Source organism: Strigops habroptila, chromosome 11 (assembly GCF_004027225.2).
Source record: "Strigops habroptila isolate Jane chromosome 11, bStrHab1.2.pri, whole genome shotgun sequence".
In the NCBI taxonomy this organism is placed as follows: Eukaryota; Metazoa; Chordata; class Aves; order Psittaciformes; family Psittacidae; genus Strigops; species Strigops habroptila.
The window spans coordinates 20427939-20449829 of NC_046360.1; the positions used below are offsets into that span (position 1 = coordinate 20427939).

The 21891-nt window shown below is 54.5% G+C and overlaps 3 protein-coding genes across 4 annotated transcripts in view; all 3 read left to right on the forward strand.

The window, feature by feature from the left end:
- The first annotated feature begins 6977 nt into the window (after positions 1–6977).
- Positions 6978–10910, forward strand: LOC115614431 (nucleolar protein 8-like). The gene is made up of 6 exons (XM_032920207.1): positions 6978–7301; positions 7600–7783; positions 7988–8050; positions 9333–9411; positions 10399–10467; positions 10802–10910. Exons 2-6 carry the CDS (start codon positions 7645–7647, stop codon positions 10908–10910), a joined length of 459 nt encoding a protein of 152 aa, XP_032776098.1. The 5' UTR covers positions 6978–7301; positions 7600–7644.
- A 1640-nt stretch (positions 10911–12550) lies between these two features.
- LOC115614430 (serine/arginine repetitive matrix protein 2-like) lies at positions 12551–18709 on the forward strand. The gene is made up of 10 exons (XM_030501331.1): positions 12551–12739; positions 13040–14760; positions 15092–15183; positions 15273–15374; positions 15652–15776; positions 15858–16017; positions 16102–16208; positions 16404–16517; positions 16670–16788; positions 16966–18709. Exons 2-10 carry the CDS (start codon positions 14709–14711, stop codon positions 18177–18179), a joined length of 2085 nt encoding a protein of 694 aa, XP_030357191.1. The 5' UTR covers positions 12551–12739; positions 13040–14708; the 3' UTR covers positions 18180–18709.
- Positions 18710–19054: 345 nt separating this feature from the next.
- The window catches only part of RNF123 (ring finger protein 123), a 50940-nt gene continuing 48103 nt past the window's right edge, over positions 19055–21891 (forward strand). Inside the window, exons 1-2 of one of the 2 annotated variants that reach the window (XM_030501508.1) lie at positions 19055–19105; positions 21658–21851. In XM_030501508.1, coding sequence (XP_030357368.1) covers positions 21770–21851 — 82 coding nt within the window. In that variant the 5' untranslated portion in view covers positions 19055–19105; positions 21658–21769. Of the gene's footprint in view, positions 19106–21440; positions 21852–21891 lie in introns of those variants that run through there. The other variant, XM_030501509.1, reaches the window with a different exon arrangement.

A 21891-nucleotide genomic window follows, 5' to 3' on the forward strand; every position in this document is an offset into this window, starting at 1 on the left:
GTCTTCCTCTGGGAGGTAGCCTGCAGCACAGACCTCCAAAGGCTTGAGGTTTTTTCGGTCCTCTGATAACAGTGGAGGTACCGTGGGAGAGTCTGCTTCTCTCTCCGCTACATCTTTGTGGCTTTTTTCCTGGACTTTCAAAGCCTCAAAAATGCTTCTCCACCAAGGGAGCATGCGCTGCGCCTCGGCGTTCCCAGTTGCTGCTGCATCCCATAATTTCACCCCCACATTGTCCCAAAGTTCCTTCGTAAAAATACTAGATGCAGTCACAGTGGGTATTTTCACCTGCACCCATTTAAGTATTGCTTTAAGGTCATGACCAGGAACATTTTTCCCATGCTTTCGCAGGAGAGCTTTCATAAGCTCATATACATCTCTCTCTGGGGAAGATTCTTGATTTCCCATGTTTCCCACAGCTCACCTCTCTACTCCGGAGGGATTAGTGCTGGCCAGCTCCTGCTTCCTTTCAGCAGTTCATTCGAAGTTCTGTGGGACTCGCAGCAAGCCGCTCAGCTAGGCGGTTCGTCGACCCATCACGTCGGGGTCACCAATTTGCCGCGATTGAGAGACGGGACGCAGCTTGATGCAAGCAAGATGTCGTTTTATTACAGTTATCCATACACATTTATACTTGTTCCTACCTAGTGTGTCTCGTACTGATTGGTCTATCTTTTACAGAAGGCACACACTGATTGGCTAACTAGCATAAGACAAACTATTAATCAAGCATTTATCTCCCCCCAGCAACATCTTTTCTTACACAAAGAGTTAGCTCCTCTTCATCAAGGTCGGCTACTCCCTTCTCCCTCAACCTTTCCAACCCGTGATTGACAAATAAACACTGGGCCATTCTTTCTCAGCCAAGCTTTTATCCTTATCTTATTCCTCCCATGGTTTCTGACCGACAAGCTCCATCAGCTGAACAGCACTGGGAGTCCTGCTGAGAGTAGCCAAATCCTGTCCCACAGATCTCCCTTGACATAATCAGAAATTTGGATTGAAAGGGCTTTCTTCATGATGAAGCAATGATCAAACGGTAACGTATTGACAATTGAAGGAAAATCAAAGGGTAATAAAATGCTGATTAAGCAACCATGGAATGGTAATAAGATTCAGAGAAATCATTGAGGTTGAAGAAAGCCCTAAAGGTCATGGAGTCCAACCGCTGACCTAACACTGGCAAGTTCACCATGAAACCATGTCCCTAAGCTGGCCCTTGACTGTGCACTTGCTGCTGGAGCAGCCGCCCCTGTGACGTGGGTGCCGAGGGTTCGGGTCCCCGCCTGTGCGCTTCACAGCCAGCCCTGTGATGCCATGGCCGTGTCACAGTGGGTGGCGTGTGGCTGAGGGTGCTCGCGGGCCAGCGGTGCCGATGTCACAGTGGCCACTGTGACGCGTGGGGGCAGGCCTACAAAAAGGAACGCTGGGCGCAGTGCGTCACTCGACCCTGTGAGGTGCGGAGAGGAGAGGGCAGGGCAGGGACGGGGCTCTCAGGGGTTGCCGAGGGAGGAGGGGGGCTCCACACGGCAGGGCTCTGGGCCTGTGCTGCAAGCTCACTCGCGTCTCGCTTCTCCCTCAGAGGTAGCAGAGGGGCATTTGGAGAAGACGCCCCAGCGCTGCTGGGACAGGACTCTCCAAACGCCCACCGTTGACGCCTAACACGTCGGCAAGGAAGTGAAAGACACCCGACTCGATGGAGCAGGGTGAGAGCAAAGTCGCCCTCCCACAGCCTGGCAGAGGGGCTCTTGGGGCAGTCAGCGTGGGGCCGGGAGCGTTGGCAGGGGGAGGCAGGAGCTCCGTAACCACCCTGGGGGAGGGCCCCTCTTCTCCTCGACAAGCGGGACCCGGGCTGGGCAGTGGGCACCTGCCAGGGACACGCGTGCGGGCAATGCCTGTTCCTCTCCAAGGCCTCCAGCCCTGTCCGGCAGCCAGCTAGGCAGGGACAGAGCAGCCCTTGGGGGCAATCCCTCAGGGACGCGGCCCCGGCCCTGCAGAGGTGCTCATTCCCGGTGGCATTTGCTCTCTCCCCTCCAGCATGCGTGCTGTGTCTCCGGGCAGAGGCAGACCCAGACCTCTGCGGGCCAAAACTGAATAATCAAGGGATGCGTGCCCATCACTTTTGCCTGGTGAGTTCCTCTGGGGCTGGCTGCAGCTTTGCAACACACCCGCGCTGCCACACGCCTCTCATGAGCTCCTCGTCTCTCCTCTTCTGCAGCTTTTTGCCAATGAGATTCATCCGGAAGGCACCGAACGGGAAGGACAGATGAGATTTCTTCCTGTGGATATTCAACGTACAGTTGAGCAGGCAGCCCAAATGGTGAGGATCTGAGACGATCAGGGAGATTTGTGCCAGGAGAGGTTTGCAGGAGCTTAGCCCAGATGCCAAGAACAAAATCCCAGCCCTTCCACCCAGCTCTGGGAGAAAAGTCTTGCTCCCTGCAGCTCCGCAGAGGCTCCAGCACAGCAGCCCGCTCTGCCGGGCGGATCTGTGGTCTGTGACCCAGCAGCGGCCACATCCTGTGCCCTGCCCCGAGGTGTGGGGCTGGCTCTGGAGGCCCTGAGGCTGCTGCTGATGGGGGCTGCTCTGCTCTTTCCAGGTCTGCTTCGTGTGTGGCGAGCGCGGGGCCACCATCACCTGCTGGGAGATGGGCTGCGATCGCAGATTCCATCTCCCGTGTGCCGTGGAGGGTGGATGCGTCACCCGTTATCTCCTGCCGTACAGGTAGCTCCTCTCCCCTTCTCGCCGTCACCAGGGAAGGACCCAGCGCTTCTCATCTCACCCATCTCTTCCCTCTTCCCCCAGTTCTTTCTGCTGGGAGCACCGCCCACAGCAGCGAGAGCAGGTGGCTCCAGAGAACACCACCTGCCTCATCTGCCTGGACCCTGTTGAAGGCAGAACAACCTATGGGACCATGGTGTGCCCAGCGTGCAAACATGCCTGGTTCCACAGGGCCTGCATCCAGGTAGGAGCCATTCCCTCGCCCTGGGCACGGTGGCTCTCAGCAGCACCAGAGCCTCGCTCATGCTCCTTGTGTTTCTCCTGCAGGGTCAGGCTGTTCGCACTGGGATTTTTCGCTTACAGTGCCCTCTGTGTAGAAACAGGAAACAGTTTCTAACAGAGATGCTCTTCATGGGGATCCAAATCCCGATAAGGTTGGTGTCGTCCCGCCCAGCACTGTGCCGTGCCTGGACCTGCCCCAGCAGTCGTGGCCCTCCGCTGTTCCCCAAGCCTGGGCTTTAGGTCCATGGAGGAGTTGGAAAAAGGGGGTGGGGAGAAGAGCAGGGAGGCCCTGCACCTGCCTTATACTGGGCCAGCAGGGGCTAATCATTTTTCCTTTCTCCATCAGACAACCATCATGGGAGGACAATAACGCATATGAAGAATTGAATGAGAGGCACAGCTGCTGCAGTGCCAGGGCCTGCCTTTGTCCAGGAGGCAGGGAGGTGGCAGAGACAGATGGGTAAGTTGCCAAAGCTGCACCCCGGGGCTCGGAATGGGATCTCTGTCTCAGCAAGGGCTCAAAGCAGAAGGGCTGAGAACAAGAGCTCTGCTGGACGATCCTGTGCTGTGGCCACTTTATCCTCAAAGCCATGAATGCGTTTCTTTCCCCAGGCCCTGGGAACTATTCCTGTGCTGCTCCTGCGCTGCAGAAGGCACACACAGACGCTGCTCCAATTTAAGGAACAGCACGGAGAGCTGGGAGTGTGACAGCTGTGCTGGCCTGGGCACCTGTAAGTGTCAAAGCACCTGGGTGTGCTGGGGCCAGGGGCCCCACAAGGCCTGGAAGTGGGTGGCTGGTGCGGGCTTGGCAGAGCCTTTCTGCTCCAGGAAGGACTGGGGCATCGCTCTGGTCTATCCTGCCCCAGGCCTAGTAGCGGTACCCTTGACCTTCCTGCTTCCCCTTGCAGCCTCCGGTTCCAGCTCAGAGCTTGCTGGTCCCAGCACCACCAGCCCAGCGGCATCGGGGCAGACTCTGGGACCTCCAGAACAGGAGCCCAGCAGCCCCAGCACCTCCAGCAAAGCAGCATCGGGGCAGACGCTGGGACCTCCAACGCAGGAGCCCAGCAGCCCCAGCACCACCAGCCCAGCAGCATCAGGGCAGACTCTGGCACCTCCAGCACAGGAGTCCAGCAGCCCCAGCACCTCCAGCCAAGCAGCATCAGGGCAGACTCTGGCACCTCCAGCACAGGAGTCCAGCAGCCCCAGCACCACCAGCCAAGCAGCATCGGAACCGACTCTGGCACCTCCAGCACAGGAGACCACCAGCCCCAGCAGCAGCAGACAGATGCCACCATGGCCATGCCACAGCGCCCCAGTGCCTGAGGGCAGCAGCTGCTCCAGCGCCCCTGGGCCTGACCGCCGGCGGAACCAAACTTGGTGCAACCGTCAGACCCAGACTCCCTACAGGCGGCCCAGAAGACAGCAGGAGAGAAGGCAAGCTCCGAGCAGCACCCACAGCCAGGCGGTGCTGGGGCTGTCCCAGTGCTCCCCAGCACGTGAGACCCGCAGCCACAGCACCAGCAGGCAGCAGCCATCGGCATCATCCTGTGGCTCCGCAGCACTAGAAGGAAGCAGGAGCTCCAGGCCCACCGGGCCCGTGCGGGTGCGAGACCGCTCCCGCTGGCAGCGTCAGGCCCAGACTCCATACGCACGGCCCAGAATACGCTGCGAGAGCAGCCACACGCCAGCAGCAGGAGCTGAGAGGAGCCCTCGCAGCCAGGCTGTGCCCAGGCTGTCCCAGTGCTCGCCAGCATGTGCGAGCCGCAGGCCCAGCACCAGCAGACAGCGGCCGTCAGCATCAGCCCGTGGCCCCGCAGCACGTCAAACGGGCAGCAGGTCCAGATCCACCAGGCCTGTGCGGGTGAGAGGCCGCTCCCGCTTGCAACATCGGAGCCAAACTCCCAACCCGCGGAGCAAAAGACGCCGTGAGAGCAGCCACACGCCAGCACCACATGCCAAGAGGCGCATGCGCAGACAGGCTGTGTCGGGACTGTCCCAGCGCTCCCCAGCACGTGCAACCAGCAGCTCCAGCAGTGACAGCCAGGAGACATCGGGGTCCTCCAGTGGCTCCCAGGAATCGGGGAGCAGCAGTCCCAGCACTGGCAGCCAGGAGGAATTATAGCCATGCCACAGTTCCCTGGCACCAAACATCAGCAGCCCTGGCACTGCGGCACTGGGGTCATACCACGGCTCCCCAGTGTTTGAGGGAAGCAGCAGCTCCAGTCCCCCAGGGCCTGATCGACAGCGAAACTAATCCTGGTTGAACTGGTAGACCCAAACTGCCTACATGCAGTCCAGAAGGCAGCGGGAGAGAAGCCAACCGCCAGCACCATGTGATGAGAGCCAGGCGATGAGGAGCTGTCCCAGTGCTCACCAATACCTGAGACCAGCAGCCCCAGCACCAGCAGGCAGCGGCCATCGGCGGCATCTTCTGGCTCCGCAGCCCTGGAAAGCGGCAGCAGCTCCATGCCCACGAGGCTCTTGTGGGTGCAAGACAAGTCCCACTTGCAACATTGGGCCCAAACTCCCAACACTCAGCCCGGACACCTCCGTGGGACCAACTGTGATTCATCTCCGAGCAACAGCTCTGATCCCCCTCCACCGGCACAATAAAGGTGGCCCTTCATCTCTGGACTGGGAGATTCCAGGCTCATTGGTTGGCTTCCTCCTCCTCCTCCTCTTCCTTTCTCAATGGGCAGCATCAGGGGCTGGGCCCAGAGCGTTGTCCTCTCCCAGGGGGTCGGCAGCCCCTTCCCCAGACCGATCTCCTGTGCCCACCCAGCCGGCCTGACCCTCACAGCTCGACCCCCAAAATCATGCACCCCGGCCCCAGCGACTTCTGACACGCTTCAGCTCTGTTCCCCTCTGGACAAGGCTATAAGCAATATCCTATCTTCATTGCCCAGGTTAGTGAGAATGGTGGCTGAGGGGCAAAGCTGCTGTTCTTTAAGAGTTCAGTTCAGTGTCACATCTGTGTTTGTGACAGGAAGGTTTCTGTCGGCTGTGTTTCTACAGTAGCCAAAGGGCATTGCCTGTTCCCCAGTTCTGGGTCCTCTTCCCCAACATGATTGCTGCTGTACCAACCGAAGGCTTCCTTGTAGCACTACAAGCCAAGAAATCCTCTTGACTAGAATTTGAAACACCTGGTAAGGAATTTCTGCCACAAAGTCCAGGAGGGTCAGAGCACTACCTGGTATTGAGGGCTTGAGTCCCCTCTTGTGCCCTTTAGAGAACCCCCCCTGCAGTCCCTCATCCATCTCTGGAGTCCTGTTTATAGGAGAGACATGGACTTGTTGGAGAGGGTCCAGAGGAGGGCCACAGAAACCATCAGAGGGATGCAACAGCTCTTCTTTGAGGAAAGGCTGGGAGGGTTGGGGTTCTTGAGCCTGGAGAAGACAAGGCTCCGGGGAGCCCTTACTGCGGCCTTTCAGTTCTTAAAGGGGGCCAGTTAAAAAGATGTGGAGAGTCATTTTAGCAGTGGTGTCGCCGGTGAATTAAGCAGTCAAGTTATCCTCGATGGGTTAATTGGAAGTGCTGTCTTAATGCTGAAGCGATGCTCACATGGTAAGGAATGGATGATTGAAGGAAAACTACAGGGAAAGCCAATGGTGATTAAGCAACTGTGGAATGGTCATTAGAGTCACAGACGTCGAGGTCGTTATTCGCGACGGGCGGTAAAAGCGTTGTTTTGCGGCTGGAGCTGCCGAGGCGCAGCGCCGCCCGGCTTTGCTCCTGCCCTCCCCTCTCCCCGCCCACCGGCCGGTAGCGCCGCTCGCGAGCCGAGCCGGTGCTGCCGCCGCCCGCCCCAGGACCCGGGGAGCGGCTCCAGCGCTCGCGCCTGCCCCGGCGGCACCACGCGGGCCCCGGCAGCGAGGCCCAGAGCAGCCCCGCCCGGCCCGGCCCCGCGCGCGACGCGCGCTTCGAACCGCCCAACCGCCCGCCGCGGCCCGGCCGGTACCACTGCGGCTGCGCGGGCCGGGGGCGCCGGCAGCGCCTTCATCCCGCTCCTCGGAAACACAGCCACTGCAACGGCGGTTCCGGAGCTCGTTTTTGGAGCCGGTGCTACGAGCGTAGTTCAGTCAGGCAGTTCCTTATTTTCTGCTGTTGGTTTCTTATCAGTGTCTTGTGGAACCTCCCCCGCCGTTCCTTTTGGTTCGTCCCCCTCAAACCTCCCGCGGTCCCCAGAGACAACCCTGTGTTGCCCCCGCACTGCTCCGGCCAGCAACGAGCAGACGAGCAGGACCCGGCGGCCGCAGCTGGCGGAACCTTTTTTCCGCGCGGCGACAGGAAGGGCTGCGAGGTGGAAGACAGGTTGAATTGCGGCGGGCGAGGCGCTGCTCTGGGCGGTACGGGCGGGCGGCGGCGTCCCGTGAGGGACCGCGGGTACCGGGGCCGCGGCGGCCGGTGCGGGTGTGGCGGCGGTTGGGGCCTCGCCCCGGCCTCGCGGTTCCCCGCTGCAGGGCGGCGTTGGCTGCCCCGGGCTGGAGCACGAGGCTGTGCGTGGCGCGGTGCTGGTGGCCGAGTCGTTGCGCGGTTTGGCGCTATGAACGCGTTAATCCCTCCTGTGTCAGTGCTGGTGACCTCTTGTCTTCTTACAGAAACCCGGAGCGTTCGGGGCAGCCGGCGCAGCCGGGTTTTCCCACATGGAGACGGAGCAAGTGCTGAAACGCTTGTATGTTGGAGGGCTTGCCCACGAGGTGTCTAAGGCTGAGCTGCAGGAAAGATTTGGCAAGTTCGGCCATGTTTTGGATACGGAGATTATTACCAGACAAGATGATCAGGGTAACAGCTTTGCGTCACTCTTTAAAAGTGCTTGGAACCATTCTTTTAAAAGCGAATTGGTTTTCAATTTGTTGTGTGAAACAGATTTCTTTTTTTTTTTTTTTGCTTAAGACTCGCTTTATTCTTAGGAGACGGCTTAGTTTTCAGTTGTAAGGGAAACTGTGAAATTACAGGGAAATTAACTGAGTGTTTCTCTTTGCTCAGGGACCCCTCTGAAAACTTTTGCTTACATCAGTGTCAGCATTTCGGATGCAGATCTTAGAAAGTGTAAGTATTTTTTTCATTTATTTCTTCTTAAGTAATTGATGGTTTTGAGCCAGGTTGCATTACTGAAAATGCATGTAATGTTGTCAGATCAGGATGCGGTCGAGGCAGACCCTGTTTCCTTCTGTTGTCATGTTCATTCCCTTTAAGCTGCAGTTTTATTGAAGTTACTTCAGAGGAGCTCTCCGTAAGTAGGTGGAAGCGCATTAAAAAAGGTTCCTTGTGACTGAGATGAGTGACTTAAGGAGTTGGTTCTAACCCTTGTAGGAAAAGTTATAGGAAATGTGCTTCAAACACTTGCATCAGGTCCATAAAACATTGTGACTTGATATGAGAGGAAGCCTAGGAGGAGCATTTGTGTAAAGCATGCTCCTGTTACAGCAGTATTACAAATCCCAAAGTGGTGGGGTTACAAAACTGGTTGCGGGGTTCTAAAACCACCTGTGTAATATGCAGCAGCAAAACAGCAGGTGAAGATGCCTGTTCCCGAAGAGAGGGATTGGAAATACGCCCTTTTATGTAGGGAATGCTGCCGTTAGGAATGGGAAAGCTGTTAGAGAGCGACTGTTTGAGAGCCCTTGACACTTTGCATCCGGAAGTTTCAAGTACATCACTTTTCCCTCTGGTTTTCATAGTCCTTAACTGTGTTTTTCAAAGTGCACAAGAAGCAAAGTCAAGAACAGCCTATCTGACAGGATGATCAGGGGGCTGGAGCACCTCCCATATGAAGACAGGCTGAGAAAGTTGGGGCTGTTCAGCCTGGAGAAGAGAAGGCTGCGTGGAGACCTCATAGCATCCTTCCAGCATCTGAAGGGAGCCTACAAGGATGCTGGAGAGGGACTCCTCATTAGGGACTGTAGTGACAGGAGAAGGGGTACCAGGTTCACACTTAAACAGGGGCAGTTTAAGTTAGGTATAAAGAAGAAGTTCTTTACCATGTGAGGGTGCTGAGGCTCTGGAACAGGTTGCCCAAAGAAGTGATAAATGCTCCATCCCTGGCATGGGACTCCGTTCAAGGCCAGGTTGAACGGAGTCTTGGGTGACGTGGTTTAGCGTGTGGTGGACCTGCCCATGGCAGGGGGGGTTGGACCTAGATGATCTTAAGGTCCTTTCCAACCCAAACCATCCTATGATTCTATGACTTTTCACATACAAGCTTAAATCAAGTGAGTAATAAGATTGTGCTGAAGAAACTTGTAGAAGGAGGCATAATTAAGCCCTGAGGTGTTTTGTTTTTTTTTTTTAAATGAAGAAAATACTCATTTCCCATCTCCTTGCTTTACAGGCATGTCAGTTTTAAATGAAACAAAATGGAAAGGGGGGACACTGCAAATACAGTTGGCCAAAGAAAGCTTTTTGCACAGGTAAAAATGAATTAAAAAAAAAATAAATATATACGTATATGTTGTTGCTAAAGAGTATCCCTTTTCCGTTAATCTGATAGTAGTATGGCTGTGCTTTTGGCTGCTACGCGTCAAATCTCTACTCTTTATGTAAAGAAACCTTTATGAAGTGGAAAGCATTCTAAAGGAATACCTTATATGTATATATAAGGTATATAAGACATATTCCTTATGTGGAATGCTCCTGGCGTTCTTTCTAACGCCTGGAAATAGTCTTGATCGGACTCTTTTGTGATGTTCAGTTACTCCTTTCTGTTGGAAACATCTTTGCATCCCTCTTAAAAGCATGTAGAGAGAGTGCGTGTCTTATTTTTATACAGCATATACATTTGTGACGGCTGGGTTGTCAGGAGCTAATCTCTGTGCTTCCGCACATTCAGGGTCATAGTCTACACATGCTTATAAAAGTAAGACTTGGAATGAAAGCACTGAACATGAACATTTAGGCAACAAAAATTATACTTCCTGCAAAGCTTTCAGAGTTATTTGCTAAGCACAAGAGTGATTTTAGAGGGTGATGGGGGTGGGGGAGGCTGTGAGTTTGGGTTTTTTTGTTTGTTTTTTTTTTTAATGTTGTGAAAAGTGCAAAATAATGGTGATCCTGTCTGTATAGTTACCACTCTTAGTTCATAGACCAGAAGCTTTAGATTAAAATTAGTACTTGTAAATTAAAGAAATCCACTTCTTTATTATCCCTCTTTGTTTGGAGGTTGTAGAAATTCGGGGGTTTGGTTGGCTGGTTTTGGTTTGTTCTCCCTTTTTGCAAAGGAAGCCAGCTGACTTGCACAGTACAAATAAATCTCACTGAAGAGAGTAAACAAATAAAGAACTAGGCACAGATGGCTCGCTATGAGTGTTTCTGTTATCCAAGAATATACGTCTTGTTTTACTCCAGGGTTGGTTCCATTCCTTCTTTGTTTAACATTGGTTATGTTTCTTCTCTTTCAGGAACGGGTTGTTGGTAAATTTGGCAGAGTCTTGCCTATCCTGCACCTTAGGAGTCAACAGAAGAAGAAAATATCCTTTTCCTCTTGGCTGGGCATAGGCAAGAAACCCTTCTTTCTTTTGGCTTATGGGGCAACATTTGCTTCACAGTCTGGAAGTGTGACATAGTGGCCAACGCTGATTCACTGGATTCCCTAAGTAAATCACACAAGCAGTAGGATTGTGTGATTTGAATGCATTGTTTAGACTGCAAGTCAGCTGCTTAAAGGCTTATGGTCCTGACATGAAAAAGGACTCTGGGTTGGCCTTTCGCGCAGAATCCAGCCTGTTCATAAAGACTGAAGTTTGCTTGCTGAAAGCATCATGTTGGGATAGTTCCTTAACTCAGAGTCACATTGTGAAATACGACCCGTCAAAATATTGCCATAATCTTAGAAAGCTGGAGCCAGACTTGGCACGTGCTGTTCCTGTATCTGAGCTCTCTTGGCGCTTGGAAGAGAGAGGTGACAGCATAAACACAAAGCGGAAAGGAGAGTCCCCTGTAATGAAGAAGCCACCTAAAAAACTGAGGCACTTGGGCAGTGAGGCTCTGAATGGAGCAGTAGTTCTCTCCTCTGGGTGCCAGTCGCATTCAAAAGCCACAAGCTCACGACAGCTAGATCACCGATCAAAGCGGAAACCCAAAGAGAAGTCTAAATTGCCTCCGTCGAGGAGTCTTAATAGTAAAATATCTGGGAGAGGCATATTACGAGATGAAAGCAATGTTTCTGGTGTTACAGTTCAAAATAATATGAGTGTTTCTGAGAGTGATACTGATTCTGAAGAGGAAATCAGAGCAATGGGAGAGAGAGAGAGAGAAGTACAGAAAGCTGAAAATGGCGAGGCTGAAAGTGACCACTTGGAAATTGTTGGGGACAATTGTGAATTAAAATACAGTAGTTACAGGTCCTTAAGCAATCCAGATGCCATGAAGCAAGCTATCAAAGGAAGTTTTAGAGAGAAAGAGACTATGGAATGTGATACTGGTGATCAGTCAGCAGGTACAGGTGAAATTATTGCTGAAAGTAAAACTCCACATCTACGTAGCAGGAACTCTACAGTTTTAGAAGATTTTAAACAGGTGAAGATGGAAAATGAAGAACTCTTAGCTGAGAAAAAAAGTGATTTGGTAAATGACTCCTCAGTAAAAACTCATAATTTAAAAGAATATGTTGAAAAAAAAGGGAAAAAGAAAAAATCCCAAACTGCTGCCTTGCAGAGCACAGCAGGTAACAGTACAACAAAGACTAGTGATAGTGAAAGCTCTTGTTCAGAGCCTGAGAAAGGGGAGTCTGAAATCAGTTCGGATTATGAGAGCATGATGCAAAACTGTTACCGCTTAGACCTTACATTGGATGACTTACAAGCATTAGCTACTGGGACACGCGGAGCAGATTTGGACAGTACACAGAGCTCTAGTCAGCGCAGTGTTGAAGCATATCCTAAGGGTAATGTTGCAAATAAAACAAAACTCCCTAAATTTTGCCCTGCAGTTAGGAAAAAATGTATCTGTCCTGAAGATGTAGTTGCTGTGATTTTGGTGGGGGAGGAGGATGCTGACGAAGCAAGCTCCAAGGGACAAAATAACTTGTGTTAGAAATATCAGCCCTTCAGAGGAATGGGGTCCCTTTGTGAAAAAGAGTTACCGAGGGTCAGCACTGGTTTAGAGAAGGGGTCTGTAGAAAGATTAGATCTTGGAGCTTGTGTTTCTTCCTGTGGGGAGGAGTCGTCTCAAAGACAGTGGAAGAACCATCCAATGTATTCACTTGAACTCAGCAGTAAAAAGAGACAAAATACGCATTGCGAACCGCTCGAGGAACTGTCAGATGCCACCTCCTTTGCAGATGCGAGAGGTCAGCCTGGGTCCAGGCCACACCTGCAAGGAAAGAACAAAGATGCAAGTTCTACGCAAGACAAGCAAAATTCAGAGCACGCAGATGCTGCTCCTTGTACTGATGAGAGTGAAGATGAGAGCAGTGACATGGATAGTAATGCTGCAGTGTCACAGAAACACGCTAAACCACAACTGAAAAGCCCCATACTGCTTTCAAAACAGTTGAAGCTGGATGTAAGCAATCAAAGACCAGAATGTGAAGCTGATAAACGTGAGGATGGGAAGAGAAGCCTTCTGGAAGATCAAGAGCTTTGTCTTCATGCTACTGCTTCAAAGGAACGTAGACCAAAAGAGAACCAGTTTCAGGATAACCAGAAGAGGCTTAGCAGCTTTTGGAGAGAGAGAGGCACAGAGAGGGAGAGAGAGAGAGAGTTACAGAAGCAGCTCATTCAAGGAGCTCTCTCCAATCTGGTAATAACACTCACAACTTCTCTCCAAATAGTATGCTGTGAAAGAAACAGGGAATTAATAGATGTGGTTTAAGATCTTTTAAAAATCATATTCTGGAATTTCTGGTTATGTTGCCACTTTTCTTGTGAATGTATACAAAACGATGCATACCTAATTCCTGGAACGTGTCTAGAGTTGCAAGAGGAATAGTAGATTCCTCCTTTCATGTGTTTTAGAAGACATGGAAACGTCTTTTAGATACGGTGTAAGACTGTAGCAATTATTTGTGAAGTTTGACTTGAGAGTTTCACTCTTCCACAGGATAGCCAGCCAGGAGGCAAGCATAAACACGTGATATTCCATTCAGATGTGGAAAGTGAAGCTGAAGTGGATGAGACGTTGAAGAAAGATGCCAGTTTGGGAAATATGCACGAGGACGTAGGGTTATTGGGAACAAGTCCAGTATTCTGTAAGTTAATTCCATATGGGTATGACCGTGCCCCTCTTGTTCTGAAGATTGTTTTTCGTAGTGCAGTGACAGAAAAGAGTAGGTAAGGTTTGAATGAATAGGAAGGATTGTTCTTTTTTGGTAAGATGAATCCGGTTTCAAAGAATTTAACAGCGCAGCTGATGTCAAAGGATGGGGAAGAAATTTGGCTTGAGGAGTGCAGAGGGACTCTGCTCTGTCCAACCATGTGGATGAAGAATCTATATTAGTGCAGCGTTGCCCTTTTAAAGTGCTGTTGGGGTCCAGGTAAGTTGTGTGGGACTTCATACACCGCACCTAACTGTCACCTAATTTAGCAGCCTCCTCAGGCTTTTACTGCCGTGCTTTCAGCACAATTAAGTCTACTCTTCTGGAACAGAACTTGTTCTATCATCTCTTTTTTTTTGTTTTGTTTTGTTTTTGTTTTTGTTTTTGTAGTTACATCTCTGCTAAAGGGTCAAACCACTGGGTTTGCTTTTGTTGGTATTCTGTGTAAATGTCGTAAGATTTGGATCATTCTCACTATTTAATTAAAACCTTCTTTTCTCGTTTTTCCTTTGTTTAGCACTTTTTTCACACATACATCCCTTACCCTGTATTTAGAATCCATGCGCTGTATTTTCCCTTTTCTTTAAAAAAACCCTAATTCTGGATGGAAAATTGTTTCAAAGCCATGGAGCGCTTAGCTTTTGCAATCATTGATATTTATCAACTGACTTAACCTATGTCCTTCAGTTTATACCATAACCGAGGCTTCTTCAGAAAGGGTATAATTTGATTAAATTTGATTAAATTTGATAATTTGATTATCTTTAAATTGATCTCCCTTGACATAATCAGAAATTTGGATTGAAAGGGCTTTCTTCATGATGAAGCAGTGATCAAACGGTAAAGTATTGACAATTGAAGGAAAATCAAAGGGTAATAAAATGCTGATTAAGCAACCATGGAATGGTAATAAGAGTCAGAGAAATCATTGAAGTTGAAGAAAGCCCTAAAGGTCACGGAGTCCAACCGCTGACCTAACACTGGCAAGTTCACCATGAAACCATGTCCCTAAGCTGGCCCTTGACTGTGCACTTGCTGCTGGAGCAGCCACCCCTGTGATGTGGGTGCCGAGGGCTCGGGTCCCCGCCTGTGCGCTTCACAGCCAGCCCTGTGATGCCATGGCCGTGTCACAGTGGGTGGCGTGTGGCTGAGGGTGCTTGCGGGCCAGCGGTGCCGATGTCACAGTGGCCACTGTGACGCGTGGGGGCAGGCCTATAAAAAGGAACGCTGGGCGCAGTGCGTCACTCGACCCTGTGAGGTGCGGAGAGGAGAGGGCAGGGCAGGGACGGGGCTCTCAGGGGTTGCCGAGGGAGGAGGGGGGCTCCACACGGCAGGGCTCTGGGCCTGTGCTGCAAGCTCACTCGCGTCTCGCTTCTCCCTCAGAGGTAGCAGAGGAGCATTTGGAGAAGACGCCCCAGCGCTGCTGGGACAGGACTCTCCAAACGCCCACCGTTGATGCCTAACACGTCTTCAAGGAAGTGTAAGACAGCCGACTCGATGAGGCAGGGTGAGAGCAAAGTCGCCCTCCCACAGCCTGGCAGAGGAGCTCTTGGGGCGGTCAGCGTGGGGCCGGGAGCGTTGGCAGGGGGAGGCAGGAGCTCCGCAACCACCCTGGGGGAGGGCCCCTCTTCTCCTCGACAAGCGGGACCCGGGCTGGGCAGTGGGCACCTGCCAGGGACACGCGTGCCTGCAACGCCCGTTCCTCTCCCAGGCCTCCAGCCCTGCCCGGCAGCCAGCTAGGCAGGGACAGAGCAGCCCTTGGGGGCAATCCCTCAGGGACGCGGCCCCGGCCCTGCAGAGGTGCTCATTCCCGGTGGCATTTGCTCTCTCCCCTCCAGCATGCGTGCTGTGTCTCCGGGCAGAGGCAGACCCAGACCTCTGCGGGCCAAAACTGAATAATCAAGGGATGCGTGCCCATCACTTTTGCCTGGTGAGTTCCTCTGGGGCTGGCTGCAGATTTGCAACACACCCGCGCTGCCACATGCCTCTCATGAGCTCCTCGTCTCTCCTCTTCTGCAGCTTTTTGCCAATGAGATTCATCCGGAAGGCACCGAACGGGAAGGACAGATGAGATTTCTTCCTGTGGATATTCAACGTACAGTCGAGCAGGCAGCCCAAATGGTGAGGATCTGAGACGATCAGGGAGATTTGTGCCAGGAGAGGTTTGCAGGAGCTTAGCCCAGATGCCAAGAACAAAATCCCAGCCCTTCCACCCAGCTCTGGGGCAAAAGTCTTGCTCCCTGCAGCTCCGCAGAGGCTCCAGCACAGCAGCCCGCTCTGCCAGGCGGATCTGCGGTCTGTGACCCAGCGGCCACATCCTGCGCCCTGCCCCGAGGTGTGGGGCTGGCTGTGGAGGCCCTGAGGCTGCTGCTGATGGGGGCTGCTCTGCTCTTTCCAGGTCTGCTTCGTGTGTGGCGAGCGCGGGGCCACCATCACCTGCTGGGAGATGGGCTGTGACCGCAGATTCCATCTCCCCTGTGCCGTGGAGGGTGGATGCGTCACCTGTTATCTCCTGCCGTACAGGTAGCTCCTCTCCCCTCCTCACCGTCACCAGGGAAGGACCCAGCGCTTCTCATCTCACCCATCTCTTCCCTCTTCCCCCAGTTCTTTCTGCTGGGAGCACCGCCCACAGCAGCGAGAGCAGGTGGCTCCAGAGAACACCACCTGCCTCATCTGCCTGGACCCTGTTGAAGGCAGAACAACCTACGGGACCATGGTGTGCCCAGCGTGCAAACACGCCTGGTTCCACAGGGCCTGCATCCAGGTAGGAGCCGTTCCCTCGCCCTGGGCACGGTGGGCTCTCAGCAGCACCAGAGCCTCGCTCATGCTCCTTGTGTTTCTCCTGCAGGGTCAGGCTGTTCGCACTGGGATTTTTCGCTTACAGTGCCCTCTGTGTAGAAACAGGAAACAGTTTCTAACAGAGATGCTCTTCATGGGGATCCAAATCCCGATAAGGTTGGTGTCGTCCCGCCCAGCACTGTGCCATGCCTGGACCTGCCTCAGCAGTCGTGGCCCTCCGCTGTTCCCCAAGCCTGGGCTTTAGCTCCATGGAGGAGCTGGAATAAGGGGGTGGGGGAGAAGAGCAGGGAGGCCCTGCATCTGCCTTATACTAGGCCAGCAGGGGCTAATCATTTTTCCTTTCTCCATCAGACAACCATCATGGGAGGACAACAACGCATATGAAGAATTGAATGAGAGGCACAGCTGCTGCAGTGCAAGGGAGTGCCTTTGTCCAGGAGGCAGGGAGGTGGCAGAGACAGATGGGTAAGTTGCCAAAGCTGCACCCCGGGGCTCGGAATGGGGTCTCTATCTCAGCAAGGGCTCAAAGCAGAAGGGCTGAGAACAAGAGCTCTGCTGGACGATCCTGTGCTGTGGCCACTTTATCCTCAGAGCCATGAACTTTTGTCTTTCCCCAGGCCCTGGGAACTCTTCCTGTGCTGCTCCTGCGCTGCAGAAGGCACACACAGACGCTGCTCCAATTTAAGGAACAGCACGGAGAGCTGGGAGTGTGACAGCTGTGCTGGCCTGGGCACCTGTAAGTGTCAAAGCACCCGGGTGTGCTGGGGCCAGGCGCCCCACAAGGCTTGGAAGTGGGTGGCTGGTGCGGGCTTGGCAGAGCCTGTCTGCTCCAGGAAGGGCTGGGGCACCGCTCTGGTCTATCCTGCCCCAGGCCTAGTAGCGGTACCCTTGACCTTCCTGCTTCCCCTTGCAGCCTCCGGTGTCAGCTCCGAGCTTGCTGGTCCCAGCACAACCAGCCCAGCGGCATCGGGGCAGACTCTGGGACCTCCAGCACAGGAGCCCAGCAGCCCCAGCACCTCCAGCAAAGCAGCATCGGGGCAGACGCTGGGACCTCCAACGCAGGAGCCCAGCAGCCCCAGCACCACCAGCCCAGCAGCATCAGGGCAGACTCTGGCACCTCCAGCACAGCAGTCCAGCAGCCCCAGCACCTCCAGCCAAGCAGCATCGGGACCGACTCTGGCACCTCCAGCGCAGGAGACCAGCAGCCCCAGCACTGCCAGCCAAGCAGCATCGGGGCAGACTCTGCGACCTGCAGCACAGGAGACCAGCAGCCCCAGCCCTAGCAGACAGATGCCACCAGGGCCATGCCACAGCGCCCCAGTGCCTGAGGGCAGCAGCTGCTCCAGCGCCCCTGGGCCTGACCGCCGGCAGAACCAAACTCGGTGCAACCGGCAGACCCAGACTCCCTACATGCGGCCCAGAAGACAGCAGGAGAGAAGGCAAGCTCCGAGCAGCACCCACAGCCAGGCGGTACTGGCGCTGTCTCAGTGCTCCCCAGCACGTGAGACCCGCAGCCACATCACCAGCAGGCAGCAGCCATCGGCATCATCCTATGGCTCCGCAGCACTAGAAGGAAGCAGGAGCTCCAGGTCCACCGGGCCCGTGCGGATGCGAGACCGCTCCCGCTGGCAGCGTCAGGCCCAGACTCCGTATACACAGCCCAGAATACGCTGTGAGAGCAGCCACACGCCAGCAGCAGGAGCTGAGAGGAGCCCTCGCAGCCAGGCTGTGCCCAGGCTGTCCCAGTCCTCGCCAGCACGTGCGAGCCGCAGGCCCAGCACCAGCAGACAGCGGCCGTCAGCATCATCCCGTGGCTCCGCAGCACGTCAAACGGGCAGCAGGTCCAGATCCACCGGGCCTGTGCGGGTGCGAGACCGCTCTCGCTTGCAACGTCGGGGCCAAACTCCCAACACGCGGTGCAAAAGACGCCGTGAGAGCAGCCACATGCCAGCACCAAGCGCAAAGAGGTGCACGCGCAGACAGGCTGTGTCGGGGCTATCCCAGCGCTCCCCAGCACGTGCGACCAGCAGCTCCAGCAGTGACAGCCAGGAGTCATCGGGGTCCTCCAGTGGCTCCCGGGAATCGGGGAGCAGCAGTCCCAGCACTGGCAGCCAGGAGGAATTATAGCCATGCCACAGTTCCCTGGCACCAAACATCAGCAGCCCTGGCACTGCGGCATTGGGGCCACGCCATGGCTCCCCAGTGTGTGAGGGCAGCAGCAGCTCCAGCCCCCCAGGGCCCGACCGACGGTGAAACTGCTCCTGCTTGAACTGTCAGACCCAAAGTGCCTACACGCGGCCCAGAAGGCAGCGGGAGAGAAGCGAACCGCCGGCACCACGTGGTGAGAGGAGCACCCACAGCCAGGCGGTGAGGGGCTGTCCCAGTGCTCACCAATACCTGAGACCAGCAGCCCCAGCACCAGCAGGCAGCGGCCATCGGCGGCATCTTCTGGGTCTGCAACACCGGAAAGCGGCAGCAGCTCCATCCCCACGAGGCCCGTGGGGGTGCAAGAAAACTCCCACTTGCAACATCAGGCCCATACTCCCAACACGCAGCCCGGACACCTCCGTGGGTCCAGCCGTGCTTCATCTCCGAGCGACAGCTCTGATCCCCCTCCACCGGCACAATAAAGGCGGCCCTTCATCTCTGGACTGGGAGATTCCAGGCTCATTAGTTGGCTTCCTCCTCCTCCTCCTCTCCCTTTCTCAATGAGCAGCGTCAGGGGCTGGGCCCAGAGCGTTCTCTTCTCCCCGGGGATCGGCAGCCCCTTCCCCAGACCTCCTTCCTTGCAGGCTGCCTTTGGCTGCCTGCCCAGCGCCTTGGCCGTGGCCTTCGGGCCTCGCCAGCCCCGCAGCCGGCTCAGTTTTCCGCTGCAAATCCACACGCAGTCCTGGGACCCGGCCTCTACCCCTGCTCCCTGAGCACGTTCCGCGCTGCGGCCCGCCCAGCGCGGCCTCCCGTGTCCCGGCAACGCGGGCTCCGCCCGCCCTGTATGGCCCTCGCGGCTCGCCGTAGAGCCGCGGAGCGGCGGCCGTGCCGCGTCCGGGCTGGTGGTGAGTTCGGCGGCCGGTGGGCCTGCCCCGTTCCTGTCTCCCCTGTTCTTGTGCCTGGCCCCGGCACTGCGGGTCCCCGCTGGGCCCGGCGAGGGGCTGCCCTTGCAGCCGCGTGTCTCGGGCTCCGGCTAGTCTCGGGTGGTGCCGTCCGGTTTTGTGGGCTCGGCGCATCGTTTCTGCCTTTGGGGGTTGTCGGCAAGTGTGGGGGCTTCCCCGGGTTGTGGGTGTGTGTTTGTGGGCATGGGGAGTGCTGCGGGTCTGGGGGCTGTCTGTGGCTGCCAGCTGCCCGGTTTAGGGGGTGTCTCTGGGTTTGGGGGTGTCGCTGGCCTTGCAGCGTGCCGCAAGCTTCAGGGGTGCTGCCGCCTGTGGGATGTTCCTGGTTTTAGAGTCGGTTCCTGGCTTTGGCCACTGCTGCCTGGTATTTGTGGTTCGGGGGTGCTGCCAGGCTGGGGATGCTACAGAGCTTGTGATTTACACGGAGCAGGTTTCCGAGCTGGCTCCCGGCTGTCTTCTCCCCGGGTTCTCTGTCCTGCGAGAGTGGGAGGCCTTGGTCAGCAGCTGCTGGAGAAAGCTGTGTTTTCTGGCCCAGCTTCTCGGCCTCCACACCTGCCCCCGCTCAGCTCAGTTTAAGGTCTGGCTTCCCCCGTGTTGTCTTTTGTGCCCTCCGGCTGGAAACTGCTTTCTGTTGCCCAGAGAAGGGAGTTAACCCATGGTCAGGCTCAGAGCTGGGTGTCTTTGTTGGAGCCGCTGGGGCTGTTTTTGTAAATTACACATGGCACTAATGTGTGTTCCCCCAACCTGCCCTTTCTCTGACCTGTTGAAACCAGCATCTGCTCCAAACAAAAGAAAGCCAAACCCTGGAAGTGCAGCAGTGCCAGGAATGCACCTCGTATGATGCCAGTGTGGCCATGCTTTGCTCTCTGCCTGGGCATTCGGGCTGTTTTAGCAGCGTGAGTACCAGCCCAGCTGCCCTTGGGAAGAGCTGGGCGCACTCCCTGCTACCCTCAGGTGTTTTTAACTTGGCCTGACAAAGGTGAAATCACGTCTGTCATGTTTAAAGTACTTTTAGCATAGTACATGTTGTGCTGTCTACTCCGCTTTGGTAGTAAATGATGTGTTTCTGTTTATAGTTTCATTGTTCTATAGCTTGTTTTGAGTCTCTGATGCCAACCATTCAGGGCCATTGATCCAGGCTGGTTTTTGCTTTGTTCCTTCAGTTTCACTCGACAGTGCTGCAAGAGGGATGCTGGGCAATGCTGCTCCCCTGCTGGATGCTGGGCTGGCCCTGAGGAAAGGGACTTTAGGAAGTCCTTTCCTGAGTCTAGCTGAAACTCCAGCGATCTTGTGCCAGTGGAGCTGCCGAGGCAGTTGTGTCGCTTGACAAGTTCACTAACTTTTCTTGGGTTCACCTTAGCTTCAGCTCTGTTTGAGGTTGCCAGCAAGCCTTTAATTGTGGCAGCCTTTACTCCTGCTGCATCTTCCTGCTGGTCTGTGTGCCACAAAGCGTTTTGTCAGCAGCTGTCTAGTGATTGAGAGACTTCCTGTGATGGTCGGCTGCTGGGGCAGTCGGGAACAGGAGAGGGGTGTAACCTAACATTTAGAAGCTGGACGGAACTAGCACCTTGGATTTATTCTTTCTGTCCTGACGCATGTCAGATCAGCTCTGATAGCTTTCTTTGCATTCTAGTGGTACCTCTTTAGTCTCATGGTAAGTTTTCACCTGTAAACGCTTCTGCATGTTTCTACCAGCGTCTGCTTTTGTCCATATAAAAGCATCAGCTGGGCCTTTGGTTTTGTAGTCAGTGGCATTCTTTTGTAGTCCGGTCCATCCAGCTCATATCAAGTTAGGTATAAGGAAGAAGTTCTTTACTGTGAGGGTGGTGAGGCACTGGGTCAGGTTGCCCAGAGCAGTGGTAAATGCCCCATTCCTGGCAGTGTTCAAGGCCAGGTTGGACGGGGCTTGGAGCAGCCTGGTCTAGTGTGAGGTGTCCCTGCCCGTGGCAGGGGGTTGGAACTGGATGAGCTTTAAGGTCCCTTCTAACCCAAACCAGTCTGTGATTCTATGATTCTCTGATCTGCGTTTGTCTCATTCCTTCTCCCTCTCTCTCTGTTTTGGGTAGCGGAATAATCTAATAATCTGTTAAACAGAAGATTAACCAGGTGCATGTGTCTTTCTTAATACAGTGTGAGAGAGGAAGGCAAGAGGTGTCTCATCAGGACATGAGTAGCAGTGCGATGCAGTGGCCAGTTGCGGTGGTGATTGACAGCGGTGGTAGCTGCGGCCCCGTGCTGGGTCAGTGCTTCTGGCTCAACCTTGGTGCAAAGGTTGCCTGTTTCTGGCTTAGTTCTGCCTGTGCCCTTGGTTGGAGTCGGGTCTGTGGTGTTGTCTGGAGTGTGGCTTCATACCTTGTTCTGCTTTGGAAAGGTTTTGGGTTGTTGTACGGGTGGGGCTGAGAGCAGGATTGACAGTTAGTTGACTTTGGGCTCCTGGATGATGTCGTTAGTGCAAGGCCTCTGTCTATGTTTTGGCTTACCCCTGCTGTTAAATCCAGGTACACCAGCATCCAAGAGAGGAAGAAGTCCAAAGGCAGCATCCTCCCCAGCCAGTTTTGTTCTAGGCGTCTGTCTGTCTTACGTCCACTCTGGGAGTGGTGCCTGTGAAGAATGACATCGAGAGGAGCCGGGACTGCTTTCTCGAGGAAGAACTACAGGCTGAGCACCGCGCCAGAGAAGTCCAAGGTCACAGGTATGGGCCTGTACGTGCCCGGTGAAAGCAGGACCGCTGT

Excerpts from the sequence above, each read along its gene's own strand:
- LOC115614430 (XM_030501331.1), top strand. The coding sequence starts at position 14,709 with ATGCCTAACACGTCTTCAAGGAAGTGTAAGACAGCCGACTCGATGAGG. Across the intron at positions 16,209-16,403 it reads GGGATCCAAATCCCGATAAG|ACAACCATCATGGGAGGACA; the intron begins GTTGGTGTCGTC and ends TTTCTCCATCAG. Across the intron at positions 16,518-16,669 it reads GAGGTGGCAGAGACAGATGG|GCCCTGGGAACTCTTCCTGT; the intron begins GTAAGTTGCCAA and ends GTCTTTCCCCAG.
- LOC115614431 (XM_032920207.1), top strand. The coding sequence starts at position 7,645 with ATGGAGACGGAGCAAGTGCTGAAACGCTTGTATGTTGGAGGGCTTGCC. Across the intron at positions 8,051-9,332 it reads GGATGCAGATCTTAGAAAGT|GCATGTCAGTTTTAAATGAA; the intron begins GTAAGTATTTTT and ends CTTGCTTTACAG. Across the intron at positions 9,412-10,398 it reads AAAGAAAGCTTTTTGCACAG|GAACGGGTTGTTGGTAAATT; the intron begins GTAAAAATGAAT and ends CTTCTCTTTCAG.